The sequence below is a fragment of the Puma concolor genome, chromosome C2 (assembly GCF_028749965.1).
Source record: "Puma concolor isolate L17-30 chromosome C2, mPumCon1.1.hap2, whole genome shotgun sequence".
Lineage (NCBI taxonomy): Eukaryota > Metazoa > Chordata > Mammalia > Carnivora > Felidae > Puma > Puma concolor.
The window spans coordinates 54,552,289-54,569,606 of NC_141675.1; the positions used below are offsets into that span (position 1 = coordinate 54,552,289).

A 17,318-nucleotide genomic window follows, 5' to 3' on the forward strand; every position below is an offset into this window, starting at 1 on the left:
AACGAGGAGAAATTGCTTCACATTTAAACAGACTGAAGAGACAAATTAGCTAAATGCAATGTGGAACTTTGTTTCCTGATGTAAACAAACCAACCATCTAAATATATATTTAGAAAATAATTGGAGAAGTGGGACCTATTATCACAGAAAGATATATTTAGGAAACAACTGGAGAAATGTGAAATGCTACCATGGTTATGTTAAAATAAATTTTCATCTTTTAGACACTTTTTGAAAGTCTTAATAAAAAGAGTAATGCTAGACTAATGGTAAAAAAAAAAAAGACACTGATATGTTTGCTTCACTCTTGAATAAGTGGGGGAAATGACTGCAAAATGAAGAGTAGTCTGATGGTAGGTGCTTTAAAGGAGCTGGGGTTGTTTTGGGAGGAAGAAATTATTGTGGTCTGAAATCAGCAATGACGGATAAGGAAGACTCTCACCTAATCTCCAAACCCAGTAATACATGGCAGAAAGAAGAAAAGCACTTCTACTTGAAAAGGCTGTGGAAGTAACACCAGTCTCAGGAATCAGCCAGTTTTTACTTGGAACAAAAATGTGAAGAGTGCTTTCAATGAAAAGGCTGGGTTGTGTCTGCAAAGCCACAGATGTGTGCTGCAGGTTGCATACTGCTCAACTCCAGGGCTCTAGAATAGGCCCCCTAGAACTAAGCAGACCATGACTGTAGGTGGTGACTCTGTGAGTCTCTCTAAGTCCAAGGCTTTTTTAGGTCTTTCACAAAGGGGAGACTACAACTACCTTACAGATCCCCATGCTCTAATTTTAAAGAGACCTAGATCAGCCCACTTGTCTCACATCAAGTACTTTTAGTTCCATTAGCCAGCAGAGCCACTCTGCTGAGTGAGAGCCACTCACTGCCTTTGCCTCCCTGCTTCTGGACCAGGAGTCAAGCACATCGGAGACGTCACACTCTCCATTTTTGTTCCATCTCTGGACCTAAGAGATGTTTCCCTTGTTTTTGAGTCCAGATGAGTCTTTTTAAAAATTACCTTTAAATACTATATTAAATAGACATATATTATTGATCTCTGTGGAACCATAGGTATGTCTCTTTTTCCAAGTGTGAACTTATGACACCATCATAAGCCTAGGCTCCCAGAGACCTTTTTAAAGGTCCAAAATACCAACCTCTCCTAGAAACATTTTAAAGCTAATGGAAGAAAATGAAAGTGTTTTTTTTTTTTAATGTTTATTTATTTTGAGAGACAGAGAGAGACCTGGCATGAGTGGGGGAGGGGCAGAGAGCGAGGGAGACACAAAATGCGAAGCAGGCTCCAAGCTCTGAGCTGTCAGCACAGAGCCTGACGCAGGGCTCAAACTCACGAGCTGTGAGATCATGACTTGAGCTGAAGTCGGATGCTCAGCCAACTGAGGCACCCAGGCGCCTCCCCCACTTTTTTTTTTTAAGTAGGCTTTACAACCAGTGTGGAGCCCAATGTAGGGCTTGAACTCGTGACCCTGAGATCAAAACTTAGACAGTTAACCAACTGAGCCACACAGGTACCCTGAAATGAATGTTTTTAAAGGAAGTTATATGTTAGTTTCTTTATAGCAATATGATACGTAGTGAAAAAAACTGGCTGTTAATACAAGTTTAGGAAAATTCAATATTTAATAATACAATTGTATAGGCCTCTGCCATTATTCAAATTACAAACAGATTTCTTAAAATTCATGTTTGCCTAAAGCTTCACATGGGGGAACTCCTTTTTTGTGAATCTGGAACACTAGAACTTAAACAGGAATAAAACATCCCAGCTATAATAACAAAACTAAAGACATTCTAGTAATTACGGTTATAATTTCAAAACTATGGTGAATCCCACATCAGAAATGTCCTGTGCTGAATTTTAAAATGCACCCATTTACTCTGTTCAATTCAGGGAAGCTCCAGGATTAACTTCTTAATACTTGTGTCACCCAATACTTCTACCTGACCACAATATTTAGACTCCTCCGATTGACATAAATCCAAAAATTCTGTTTCCACATTTGTAAAATACTCATTTAATCCTATGCATAGATATAATCATAGTAATAGTTACCATTTATTATTGTTTTACATACATCAACTCATTTAATCCTCAAAATCACTCTATTGTTAACTCTTACCTTTACAAAAGATAAGGTGACTAAAAATCAAATAATCTTGAATTATAGCAACTATTAGGAGCCAAAGCTGTGCCCCATGCTAAACTGAGTGTCAGCAGAGAGAGAAAAGTAAAGTTGAAACTTGAGAAATGCTTCATCTCCACCTGTACCTTCTCCCTTCTAGGTACTTCCTCCTAACGGAGACATCAACTATCTCTTTCAGAAAGAATCATCCATTAAGACTCAGCCTGAAGGCAAGGGGAAGAGGAAGAAAACTCCTCACTCTAGGTTATTGTACACAGAAAAGTTGAGGTCCAAGGAGACAGGTAAGGCAATGAAGCATTGCCGGTAGCAACTGCCAGGTCAAGGTCTACATGTAACAATTAGGATTCAACATAATCTCTGATTTCTGAATTAATGAAACACAAATCAACCAACAGTCCACTAAGCTTCTAAGGAAATTGTAAAACGCTAAACCAGGCAAACAAAAAATGTGATTGTTCAGTCCCTGTGACAATCTGTGACCCCATCTTACGATAAAACTAAAGGGTGAATAAAATGTATAGTCCTCAGAAAGGGAATTCTCCCAAGCAGGAGATCTTCCCAGAAGAGCATACCAGAGTTGCTAAATTAACCAAGCAACTAACTCTACTGCAAAGAAAAAGAGTTCTCAGTATATTCCTGGCCAGCTGGATTTTAGCTATGGACCTGGTAATCATGGTGTGTTGTTTTCTCTCTCCTCTTTTCCAAACTGTTTTCATTGCAGCTGTTCTGTTTTCCCTTCATTAGTGTAAGTTAGGAATATGGGGAGAGGGAGGAGAATAATTAAAACTCACATTTATTTATAGTTTTCTAGACCAGAGATTTAGAACTGAATGGAGTAAGTAGATGAGTCTAAATTATCTTCTTTTAGGGAGGGATGGGTTGGTTTTCAATTGCATACAGAATAGCTGCATTAGTTAGTAGTGCATTTCTGAATTATATGTATATGAATAAGTGTAAGTATATCTGGTAGGTAGCTGGTAAGGTGGTGGTCAGTGATCTCTACCTATTGTTATTCACATCAGTGTAGAAGTCTCTCTACTTGTGTATGGATAGGATCTAGGAGCTTGCTTCTAGTGAACAGAATATGGTAAAAGTGATGAGATGCTACTTCTGAGTTCAGGTTATAAAAAACTGTGACTTATGGGGTGCCTAGATGGCTTAGTCAGTTGGGCATCCAACTCTTGGTTTCGGCTCAGGTCATGATCTCACAGTTTCGTGGGTTCAAGCCCTGCATTGGGCTCTGTGCTGGCTCAGAGCCTGCTTGGGATTCTCTCTTTCCCTTTCTCTGCCCCTCCCCCACTCAGATTGTCTCTGTTTCTCTCAAATAAATAAAAACTGAAAAAACAAAACTGTGACTTACATCTTGCTCACACTTGCTCTGGCCCTTCTCACTTGCTTGTTCTGATAAAGCAAATGGCCAAGTTGTAAGCTGCCCTTTGGAGACGCTACATACAAGGAACTGTAGGTGGCCTCCAGTCAACAGTCTAGAAGAAACTGAGTCTCTCAGTTCAACAGATCATGATAAACAGAATCCTGCCAATAACCATGTCAATGAGCTTAGAAGCAAATCCCCCCCCTAGTTGAGCCTTCAGATGTGACTAAAGCCCTGGCCAACACTTTGATTGTAGCCTAGTGAGAGACTCTAAGCCAGAAAACCTAGCAAAGCCATGCCTGGATTCCTGACCCACAGAAACCGAGAAATAACAAATGTTGTTGTTTTAAGCCACTATGTTTTAGAGTGATTTATTATGCAACAACACATAACTAGTACAGTAGGGTTGCTAAACAGCCGAAGGATAAGCCATAGCAGATAAATGTTGGTTTTTGTCTTCCCAGAATCAAATGCTCTTTTCTGGTAAATATGCCTTGGTTTCCCTCTGGGGAACCATTCTCTCCATTATTCTCAGTAACCAAGAGGTTTAGATGGGGTTGATTCATCCTCCCCTCCATCTCCCAACTAAATACTCTAAACCTAGACTTGACACATGAGACCCAAGGCTGAGATTTCTGTTGAAATTACTGGAAGGAGAAAAAGCACTCTTCTTGATGGATCTTAAGTTTATTTTATTTTATTTTTTTTTTAATTTTTTTTTTTTCAACGTTTTTATTTATTTTTGGGACAGAGAGAGACAGAGCACGAACAGGGGAGGGGCAGAGAGAGAGGGAGACACAGAATCGGAAACAGGCTCCAGGCTCCGAGCCATCAGCCCAGAGCCCGACGCGGGGCTCGAACTCACGGACCGCGAGATCGTGACCTGGCTGAAGTCGGACGCTTAACCGACTGCGCCACCCAGGCGCCCCAAGTTTATAGAAATATCAAGGCCACCAAAGAGGGAGAGGTTTTGTAAAAAAAAAAAAAAAAAAAAAAAAAAAAGCCAATACAGAGAAAAAGAAAGTCAAGGAAGAAAAAAAATGATGAAATCTTGTTATTTAAGCCTTTGAATTCAGTAATTCCTCAAGTCAGTCCATTTCTTGACTTCACATAAAGAAATAAGCTTCTTTCTTCATTGCTTACCTTAAATCAATTTGAGATGAATTTATGGGGGAAAAAAGAGATTTTCAACTAGGAGGTTCCATGAAAAGGGGGACCAAATTTGTTCTCATCACAATTATATTTCCCATTGCCTAGTCCAATGCCTGGCAAGTAGGGATCACTCAATAAATATCTAGTGAATGAGTGTATGAAAGTATTTTAAGAAAAACCACTGAATAGGCCCAATTTAGCAAAAATGCAATACAAATGTTTTATAATCACTGAGAAAGTAAAAACAATAAAAACAGTGTTCTAGTTCTAAAATTTTGAAAGATTATTTACAAACATTATTGTAAGTACAAAAACAATTTGGATTAGATAAGTCATTTAAACACCTCCACTGCTCATTTTATCTCATGTAAAAATCCTCTAATCTCTAGGATGACTCCTTTTTATTATGTAAGAAGAACTCCTCTTTCTAGATATATTCTCATCTTGGGGCATTTTTGAAATTAAGGCTAGAATTTATTTTAGCAATACTATTAGCTAATAGCCCCCCATGCACTATATGGATAAAATAATTATGTCCCCAAATCAATTGATTAGAACTCACAAGGCATCTTTTGTCATATACACAACACTATAAATAATGCTTTAGTTCCCAGGTTAATTAACAGAAATACCTACTTATATATAACATCACCTAGATCCAATAACTAATTTACAGGAAATACAGAAGATAGAGCAGTATGTCAAACCACACCATAGGGACACAATCAATAAAGTCCAGACTGTGGTAAACTCTGCTGGACAAACAATTTGGTTCCTTCAGCAAATAAACTGCAGGGGTAAAACCAGAGATGGAAGGGGAACCTATATATTAGGAAACTTAAAAGACACGTCAACCAATTGCAACATGTAAACCATTTTGGATCCTGATTTCAAAACAAACTTTTAAAAATGTGACACGTGGGAAACAGCTGAAAATTTGAACACTTCTTGCATATTTGATAATATTAAGGAATTATTATTTTTAAGGTATAATAATGGTATTGTGGTTATGTTAAAAGAGTCCTTCTCTTAGCTGTATATTGAAAATTTCACAGATAAAATATGATATCTGAATTGGCTTCAAAATAATTGGAGAAGGAGGAAAGTAGATATGGACAATGCCTGGGGCAAGCTTGGTCATGGGTTGGTTGTTAGGGCTGGGTGATGAGTACACAGTGATTCATCACACTATTCTGTTTGCTTCTGCATATGTATTAAATTCTCCATAAAAGGGGAACCTGGGTGGCTCAATTGGTTAAGCATCCGATTTCACCTCAGGTCATGATCTCCTGATTTGTGAATAAAAGCCCCATGTCAGGCTCTGTACTGACAACTCAGAGCCTGGAGCCTGTTTCAGATTCTGTGTTTTCCTCTCTCTCTCTCTGCCCTTCCCGCTCACTCTCTGTCTCTGTCTCTCTGTCTCTCTCTCTCTCTCTCAAATACAAACATTAAAAAAAAAATACTCCATAATAAAATGTTTAAAATTTAAAAACTAAGTAAACAGAACAAAGAAAAACTATAACATACCTAATTATTACAAATCTAGTGACCATATTATCCAAATAAAAAAATCTGGATACTTAGGCTAAAGAATATTTGAGTAGACCTAGAAATTACAAGATACATGCTTCCAAATAATTATAATAGTCTGAATTCTGAATATGAAGACAGAGGCAATTGATACAATAGGAGGAAGAAGAGTTAGAAGGTACAGTTCTCCTTTCTCTGGCAGAGGGTTTGCCATTGGTACATTGTCTCTGGCCTCTTCCTCGTATCTTTTGTCAACTAACTTTTAAAATATTTGTTGACCAGGCACCTGGGTGGCGCAGTTGGTTGAACATCTGACTCTTGCTTTTGGCTCAGGTCATGATCCCGGAGTCATGAGGTCGAGCCCCCTGTCGGGCTCTGCACTGAGCATGGAGCCTGCTTAAGATTCTCTCATTCTGGGTCTCCTGGGTGGCTCTGTCAGTTAAGCATCTGACTTTGGCTCAGGTCACGATCTTGCAGTTCATGGGTTCAAGCCCTGCATGGGGCTTTGTGCTGACAGCTCAGAGCATGGGGCCTGCTTCAGATTCTGTGTCTCCCTCTCTCTCTGTCCCTCGCCCACTCTCACTCTGTCTCTCTCTCAAAAATAAATAAACATTAAAAAAAAAAGATTCTCTCATTCTCCCTCTGCCCCTCTTGCCCACTTACACTCTCTCTCTCTAAAATAAATAAATTAAAACTTTTTAAATTTATTTGTTGAGCATCTATTATATGCAAGACACTGGGCTTGAGTGAAATAACAGTATTGTACACTTAAGAAGCTTATAGTGCATAGATAACCCCCCTACTGGAGTTCTCTGACCTGAACAACATTTCCCTCAACTTTCTACTGCTACATCCCAGCCTTCCTGTCCTTTAAAAAATTTTTTTGTTTAATCTTTATTTATTTTTGAAAGAGAGTTTGAGTGGGGGAGGGGCAGAGAGAGAAGACACAGGCTCCAGGCTCCAGGCTCCAGGCTCTGAGCCATCAGCATAGAGCCAGACATGGTGATCAAACCTACAAACTGTGAGACCATGACCTAAGCTGAAGTTGGACACTCATCTGACTGAGCCACCTAGGTGCCCCCGAACCTTCCCATCTTATTTCACTCCAAAAGTACCTGTTTTTCACTTCCTACCTCCCAATAAGAATTTCCCACTGTTTTCCTACTTTGGCTAGCCTTAGGTAATTCTTAAGAGGAAAAAAAATTTTGTAAACAGGTTAAATAAGCTTATACAATTATAAATTAATAAAATAATGTAACCCTGACAGTGACTAGCAGGCTAGGCCTGCCATGGGGTCAGGTCCAGGAGTTAAATCTAACTTGTTGCAGCTTCTTCCCTCCTTCCAGAACTGAATCCACATAGTCCCTAAATGCTTCAAGTTTCACCATCCCTGCCTCAACCCCATAACCACAGTAGCTGTGGGTACTCAGGTTCTGTATCAGTGAAAGGTTCTTATATTATGTCATGAAAAAGTCACCAATGGCATTGGTGAAATATATTTAATATGACTGAATTTTTATAAACTTGGTTTAAATACAATTAGTGAAGATAACTCCATATTCTGTATAGTGAGCTAATGTGAAAAGAGGCAGGTTTAATCAACCATGGAACATAATCATACCTGCATGGTCCTTCGTTTAGTTAATGTTACTTGAAAATTTTTCCACTCCCAACGCTGCTCCACCACATGTGCAAAAACAACATGCCCATTTCCACAGGCTCCAGCGATCTGAGTGCCATCTATTGACCACGCGATGTTAAATATACTGCCGGTGTTGGGCTTTTCCAAAGCATATGACCACTGGGGAAGAAAGAATGAGAGTAAAATCAATTCACTGGGAAAAAAAAATTTAAAGGAGTTTTAAATTGAGCATACATTTTAAGATAATTTTTTAAAAGAATGTGGTTTATCCTAGAATTGAGAAATTTTTTTCTTGATAGATACAGATGTAATTTTTAAAGTACACTGTAGAATAATATGATAAAAGTGTATAAAATCTCTCAAGAACTGCAAAACACTCACACTGTTTCCATTCACATCACTACTTTTAAGTAATAATGCTGAATTGGTAAATAAAAAGTCTGTAGAAAAGAAAAAAAAAAGACACCTTACTGTTCTTAAGGACCTCTATAGTCCTTACACTGAAAGGCTGATTATAATAGATCAATAATTTTATGTCACTAAAAATTGAAACTGAAGACACAATATAACTAAGACATCTCTGACACACATTTTAAATCATGAAAGAATAGGTTAATGGACCTTTTTTTCTTGTTTTTTCTTTCATGATGTAGTAATATAACCTCTTCTAGAATCTACTTATCTCTCTGAGAAAGTTATCTAAAGGTATCAAGAAGCATCATCTAAGACAAAGGAGACTTATGTGTGTGTGTGTGTGTGTATGTGTGTGTGTGTGAATAAGACAGTCAGAAAAAGCCTTATAAAAGATGGCATAACATGCATTTTCTTTCATTTTTCAGATGCAAAATATGTATTTGCTAGAAGGATGATTTATTTATTTGACTAAATTTGCATACATTCCCTTTCCATTCTTCCAACCTTACAGCTTAAAGTCAAATTGAGTCTTGATTTTTTTGTTGTTGATATTTTGGTTGTTCTTGAGTGCATATTTATTTTGCTGTACATTATTGTTGCTTCAAATATATTCATTGTTAGCTACGGGTTCAATGACAAAAAATGTGGAGAAAATGGAAAAAATATAGAAAAATATTCATTAATTCATAGTACTATCAAAAAAGATTTTAAATTCTCAATAAAGTTCATACATACAATAAAAATGCTGAATGACTCTTACTACTCACTGACACTTTTTTCAACTGTCCTTCAAACCTCTACCTATTGCTTAAGTAAAAGGCCCTATAAGAAAGTTATCGAGGAGGAGATAATGAACAAACTTTCCCTTCAGCAGCAGCATAAAAATGTTAAAAACCTCCTTTTCTGAAATTAAGAAGAGTAAGTTCAACAAAGGAAAATATACAATAGTTGAAGTCATCTTTTTAAAAATAAGTGAAGACAATATCAACAATACAAACAATCTACTTCTGGCAATAAAAAAAATTCATTTATGTTTGACAAACAGAATTATGACATACTGCATGACTACTATTTTACATAAAAATTATGTGGTTGGTATAGACAAATGAAACTCAATTTATTAATATGTAATAATAGATTGGACTAGGCTTATGGCACATCTATCATTCTAAATTTATTCTCATGGTGTAGATGCAAGAGAGATCTTATTTTATTTTTTTTAAATGTGTATTTATTTATTTTTGACAGAGAGAGAGAGACAGCACAAGTGGGACAGGGTCAGAGGGAGAGAGAGAGAGAGACAATCCCATGCAAGCTGCTCACTGTGAGCACAGAGCTCGGAGTGAGGCTTAAACTCACAAACCATGAGATCATGACCTGAGCTGAAATCAAGAGTTGGATGCTTAACTGACTGAGCCAACCAGATGCCCCAGAGATCTTATTTTAAATTGTATTTTAAAACCATAGATTCATATTTTAAAACTATTTACTTTAAAGTATGATTTTAAACTACCAAAAGAACCAAAACAGCCAGAAAGAAACATCTTACTAAAATTAAACATAACAAAATGTATCTAAGAACTCCTAGAGGCTTGATCCTAGCTAAGAGGAGAAAAGGGAAAGGGATGTTTAGATAATACTTTCATCACCCTATATTCCTCTGATGTCTTTCATACTCCAGGTACAACAAATATAAAATCTGCACAACAGGGACGTCCACTCTCACCACTGTTGTTTAACATATTGTTGGAAGTCCTGGCCACAACAATCAGACAACAAAATGAAATAAAAGGCATCCAAATTGGCAAAGAAGAAGTCAAACTTTCACTTTTTGCAAATGACATGATACTCTACATGGAAAACTTGAAAGACTCCAACAAAAAACTGCTAGAACTGATACTTGAATTCAGCAAAATTGCAGGATATAAAATTAATGTACAGCAATCAGTTGCATTTCCCTACACCAATAACGAAGCAACAGAAAAATTGATAATTGCACCAAGAACCATAAATAATTTATAATTATTATTATTTATTCTATTTATAAATAATAATTATTATATTATTATTAAATTATAAACCATTTATAATTGCACCAAGAACCACAAAATACCTAGGAATAAAACTAACTAAAGAGATAAAACATCTATATGCTGAAAACTATAGAAAGCTTATCAAAGAAACTGAAGAAGACACAAAGAAATGGAAAAACATTCCATGCTCATGGATTGGAAGAATAAATATTGTTAAAATGTTAATACTAACAAAGGAATCTACACATTCAATGAAACCTCTATCAAAATAGCACCAGCATTCTTCACAGAGCTAGAACAAACATATAATCATAAAATTTGTATGGAACCACAAAAGACCCAGAATAGCCAAAGAAATGTTGAAAAAGAAAACCAAAGCTGGAGGCATCACAATCCCAGACTTTAGCCTATACTACAAAGCTGTAATCATCAAGACACTGTGATATTGGCACAAAAACAGACAAATTGACCAGTGGAATAGAATAGAGAACCCAGAAATGGACCCACAAATATATGGCCAACTAATCTTTGACAAAGCAGGAAAGAGTATCCAATGGAAAAAAGACAGTCTCTTCAGCAAATGGTGCTGGGAGAACTGGACAGCAACATGCAGAAGAATGAAACTGGACCACTTTCTTACATCATACACAAAAAAAATTCAAAATGGATAAAGGACCTAAATGTGAGATAGGAAACCATCAAAATTCTAGAGGTGAAAACAGGCAACAATCTCTTTGACCTCAGCTACAGCAACTTCTTACTTGACATATCTCTGAAGGCAAGGGAAATAAAAGCAAAAATGAATTATTGGGACCTCATCAAGATAAAAAGCTTCTGCACAGCCAAGGAAATAATCAACAAAACTAAAAGGCAACCAATGGAATGGGAGAATATATTTGCAAATGACATATCTGATGAAGGGTTAGTATCTAAAATCTATAAAGAACTTACCAAACTCAACACCCAAAAAATAATCCAGTGAAGAAACGGGCAGAAGACATGAATAGACACTTTTCCAAAGAACACTTCCAGATGGTTAACAGACACATCAAAAGATGCTCAACTTTGCTCATCATCAGGGAAATGTATGAATCAAAACCACACTGAGACCGGTCAGAGTGGCTAAAATTAACAACTCAGGAAACAACAGATGTTTGGCAAGGATGTGAAGAAAGGGGAACCGTCTTGCATTGGTGTTACGAATGCAAACTGGTACAGCCACTCTGGAAAACAGTATGGAGGTTCCTCAAAAAATTAAAAATGGAATTACCCTATGACCCAGTAATAGCACTACTAGGAATTTATCCAAAGGATACAGGAATGCTGATTCGCAGGGGCACATGTATCCCAATGTTTATAGCGGTGCTACCAACAATAGCCAAATTATGGAAAGAGCCCAAATGTCCATCAACTGATGAATGGATAATATAATACAATATACAACATATGTATTATTATATTGTATTATATAATATATATAATATATACATATATGTACATATATGTATTAATACAATATACATATATTATATGTACAATACATATTATACTGTATTATACTGTATTATATATTATATTATAGTATAATACAATACACATATTATATTATATAATGTATATATAATATATACATATATATGTATACATATATGTATTATTAATACAATATATATACATACATATTAATATATATACATACATACATACATACATATATTAATACAACATACATATATAATATATACATAATATGTATATGTAACATATATGTATTATATAGTATGTAATAATATGTATATATAATATACACATATATGTATATATTATATATGTATTATGTATTATACATATACATGTATACATATACATACATGTATGTATACAATATATGTATATTGTATTACATGTATAATACATATTGTACATATAATGTACATATACATATACATATAATGTACATATAATGTGCACATACACAAATGTACATATAATATTAATACAATATACATATATAATATATACATACATGTATGTATAATATATGTATTATTAATACAATATACATATATTGTATTATATGTATAATACATATTGTATTGTATTATAGTGTGTTATATTGTATGTATATTACATATATTGTATTATATAATATATACATATATATGTACATATATGTATTATTAATACAACATACATACATATACACACACACACACACACAAAATGGAATACTACTTGGTGATAAAAAGAATGAAATCTTGCCATTTGCAACAATGTGGATGTAACTGGAGGGTATTATGCTAAGTAAAATAAGTCAGTCAGAGAAAGACATCATACGTTTTCACTCATATGTGGAATTTGAGAAACTTAACAGAAGGCCATCAGGGAAGGGAAGGAAAAATAAGTTACAAACAGAGAGAGGCAAACCATAAGAGACTCTTAAATACAGAGAACAGATTGAGGGTTGATGGGGGTGGGAGGTTTGGGAGGTGGGGAAAATGAGTGATAGACATTGAGGAGGGCACTTGTTGGGATGAGCACTGGGTGTTGTATGTAACTAATGAATCACAGGAATCTACTCCTGAAGCCAAGACCACATTATGTATTAGCTAACTTGACAAGAAAGTATTAAAAAAACCCAAAACCCTATGACCAAATGTTTATAGTGACATTATTTATAACAGCCAAAAACCTGAAAGATGCAAATGCCCATAAAATGATGAATGGAAAAACAAAATGTTATATTCATATAATGTTTGGCAGTATTATTTGGCAATAAAGAGGAATGAAATAGGGCGCCTAGCTGGCTGAGTGACTCTTGATCTCGGGATTGTGAGTTCAAGCCCCGAATTGGCATAGAGCGTACTTCAAAAAAAGAAAAGAAAAGGAAAGAAAAGAAAAGAAAAGGAAAGAAAAGAAAAGGAAAGAAAGGAAAGAAAAGAAAAGAAAAGAAAAGAAAAGAAAAGAAAAGAAAAGAAAAGAAAAGAAAAGAAAAGAAAAAAGAAAAATGAAAAGAGGCACCTGGGTGGCTCAGTTGGTTAAGTGTCCAATTCTTGAGTTTGGCTCAGGTCATGATCTCTCAGTCCTGGAATTGAGCCCGGCACTGGGTGTGGAGCCTGCTTGAGATTCTCTCCCCCTTTCCCTCTGCCCCTCCCCTGCTCAGGCACATGCACGTGATCGCCCTCTCAAAAAAGGAATGAAGCAATAAAACATGCTGCAACATGGATGAAACTTGAAAACATTATGCTAAGTGAAAGAAGCCAGTCACAAAAAGGCCACATATTATATTATTCCATTTAGATGAAATAGCCACAAGAGAAAATAAAAGAAGATTAGTGGTCGCCATGAGACATGGGGAGGGGAATAGGAGTGACTGCTAATGGGCATGGGTTTCTTTTTGTGGTGATGAAAATGTTCTGAAATTCTGAAATTAGATTAGTCAGTTGCACAGCTCTGCACTAAAAATGACTGAATTCTACACTTTAAAAGGGTGAACTTTACAATATGTGAAATATATCTCAATAAAATTGTCATTTAAAAAGAAGAAAATAGGTTTACGAACAAAAGAATGTAAAAAAGAAATTTTAAAACTCTTTGTAGTGTTGGTATGGCTATTCTGAGCATTTTCACTAGTGTTTTTAAATAACTAGGATTTTTGGCTAGGTGAAAGCAGATACTGAAGTAAGACTGGTGAGGGTAAATAAAATCCTATAGTTTCTGGATTTGAACTGGAAGTATCAGTTTGAGTTTGTGAAAAAAAATTCCTAGCTCTGTCCACTAAAAAGGGCTAGAAAAGCAATGATCAACTTAGTAACAGTAAGCACCCCTAACACTTCAGGGTTTTCTCTCAATATCATTTTCCATGTTTCCACAAAATAAACCTGGGCACACTAAAGAAAAAGCTGATAGGAGATGTGGGTCAGAAAAAATAAAGTATGAATTTGGAACATTTTTCATACTTAGAAAACAAGGGAAGTGATAAAAGCCTACAAGATTCTGACAAAAAAAAAAAAAAAGGCTGGCTAAAATTGGGCTAATTTGAGCATTATATTTATTGGAATACACCAATTATGTTAAAATTAGTGAGTTTATGACCTTAACAATAACATTTATTGGTTGTATTTGGAGACTACAAGACTACAAGGCTACTGGTGTAATGAATCCCCATTTACCCATTACCCAGTTTCCAGCAGTTACCAACTAATGGCTCATTCTTAGCTCATCTGTACCACCACCTACTTCTCCAGGGCCTAGATTATTTTGAGCAAGTCCCTGACAGCATATCATTTCATCACTAAATATTTTAGTATATTTAGTGATGAACACAAAGACTTTTTTTTAACTTAACCTCAACAACATTAAACAATAATTAACAATAATTAACAATAATTATGCAGTCACTGTTCAAATTTGTATTTTTGGAAACTAATAGTTAGAAGAGAAATAATCAGGAATTTATTCTGCCTTTGTTATATGAACTATACCCCAGGGTAACCAACAGTCAAGGAGATGTTTCTTTTGTAGAACTACTGCAGTTAGATGAAGACATAAGAATTAGAATATTACCATTTTATGAGGTACCTGGGTGGCTCAGTCAGTTAAGGGTCCAACTTTGGCTCAGGTCATGATCTCACAGTTAGTGAGTTCAAGCCCTGGGTCGGGTTCTGTGTTGACAGCCCAGAGCCTGGAGCCTGCTTTGGATTCTGTCTCCCTCTCTCTCTCTGTGCCCCGCCCCCCCCCCCAACTCCTTCTCTCTGTCTCTCTGTCTCTCTGTCTCTCTCAAAAATAAATAAACATCAAAAAAAAGAATATTACCAATTTGCAGTTGTAAGTGAATTAGTAGATCTAGACAATGATCATCATTTGCTAATAACATAAGAGAGACAATCAGACATTAAATGCTTCCTGCTGGAAGTATACAATATCACCTATGAAGTTCTTACTTTTTTTTCTTAGTTTTTTTACTTATTTTTTTCTTGCCAAAAAAATCAAACCTGATTCTGATCAGGACTCTAGATCTAACTACCAATTTACAGGAAATAAAGGAAACAGAGCAACATGTTAGATGACACCATGAGACTGCAGATGGCAAAATCTAGACTGTGGGAAAATATAGGATATGACCAGTTTCTTCAACTACAGAAAATTACAAGGGGAAAAAATGTGGAAGGGGAACTTACAGATCAGTCAATCACAATGATTGTATCTTATTTGCATCTTAATTTCAACAAACTGAAAAAAAAATTGGAAAAATTTGAACAGTGACTGGATATTTGCTAATATTAAGGAATTATTGTTAATTGTTTTTAGGTTTAATAATGGTATTGAGTTTAGGTTAAAAGTCTTTGTGTTCTTAGTGATATATACTGAAATATTTAGTGATGAAATGATATGCTCTTAGGGATTTACTCAAAATAATCCTGGCCATGGAGAAATAGGTGGTAGTACAGATAAGAATTAGTCATTAGTTGATAACTGCTAGAAACTGGGTGATGGAGGTTCATTATATAGTCATTCTCAAAAAGTGATCACTGGGCCAGAAGCTTAAGCACCATCTGGGAACTTATTGAAAATGCAAATTTTTTGGCCCTACCTTATATCTACTGTATTAGAGAGACTGGAGTGGGGCCCAGCAATCTATTTTAACAATAACTCTAGGTAATTCTAATGCACACTAAAGTTTGAAAACCAGTGCTTTATGTTATTTTCCTACTGTATTATCTGAAAGTCTAATAATAAAAGTGAATGAGGAAATAATAATTCACTAATAATAAAAATGAAATGAGGAAAAAATGAAGTTGATGAATGTGTAACAGGGAAAAACTTAGCATGTCTGACTCCATATTGCTTCTCCTTCTCTTGCTACTGTGACCTATAGCTTAGAACATTCTGCTTAGCCCCGCACTTAGGCGTTTTACAGCTAAGGTTTGCAGAAACTACTTTATACCCAAAATCTACCACACCCAAGTAGATAAGGAAGTACATAACAGAAATGACTTGTGGTGTTTAAGATTTACAGAAACACGATGACCAGATTCCTGTACGCAAAGATCAACTAAGAACAAAGAAGTTACGTGACCTTTCTCAGATGTCTACTGGTGTCAGTCACCTTTTAACTTCACCCCCCTTTCAACTTCTCCTCTTCCTAACATAAAAGCAACTCAAATCTTATGCTCTGGGGAGATGGCTCTTTGGGACAATAGTCCACCATCTCCTTGATTTTCTGACGTTCCAAACAGAGTCATTCTCCTTGCCCCAATATCTAGCCTCTCAATTTATTGGCCTGTTGTGTGGTGAGCAGAACAAGCTTGGACTTGGTAACAAATGTAAGAAACCAAGTTTACAATGTAACTACGAGGAGCTGGATTAGTAGCTAAGGCACAGGTCATGTAATTTTTCTCAAGAGTTGGCAGATGAATTGGCAGAGAATGAACAGTGAGCCAGTTGCTAATGATAGTCTTAAACCAAATCACAGATTTTGCTTTTCTTATAGAACAGTGACTGTATGTTAAAATCATATAGAGAATATTAAAAAATAGACCCAGATTCCATCCCAAGAATTTCTGGATTTAATTAGTTGGAGTCCTGGGTTTTGGTATCTTTTATAAAAGCATCCCAGATGATTCTAATGTGCAAACAGAATTAAGAACCAGTGTTGTAACTTTTCAGTGTTTAAGAATCTCTGGAAGAGGGGTGCTTGGGTGGCTCAGTCCGTTGAGCAGACGACTCTTGATTTCAGCTCAGGTCATGATCTCAAGGTCGTGAGATCGACCCCCATGTCAAGCTCTGGGCTGAGCGTGGAGCCTGATTGAGATTCTCTCTCTCTCCCTCTCTCTCTGCCCTTCCCCCACATGCTTGTACTCTCTGTCTCTCAAAAAAGAAGAAAGAAAGAAAGAAAGAAAAAAAGAAAGAAAGAAAGAAAGAAAGAAAGAAAGAAAGAAAGAAAGAAGAAAGAAAGAAAGAAAGAAAGAAAGAAAGAAAGAAAGAAAGAAAGAAAGAGAAAAAGAAAAGGAAAGAAA

The 17,318-nt window shown here is 35.9% G+C and overlaps 1 protein-coding gene across 5 annotated transcripts in view; it reads right to left on the reverse strand.

Annotated features, from left to right (window-relative positions):
* The window catches only part of IFT80 (intraflagellar transport 80), a 143,652-nt gene that overhangs the window by 46,644 nt on the left and 79,690 nt on the right, over window positions 1-17,318 (reverse strand). For all 5 annotated transcript variants that reach the window (XM_086674611.1, XM_086674610.1, XM_086674609.1 and 2 more), the window contains one exon: window positions 7,832-8,011. In XM_086674611.1, the coding sequence (XP_086530737.1) occupies window positions 7,832-8,011 (180 nt within the window). The remainder of the gene's footprint in view (window positions 1-7,831; window positions 8,012-17,318) is intronic.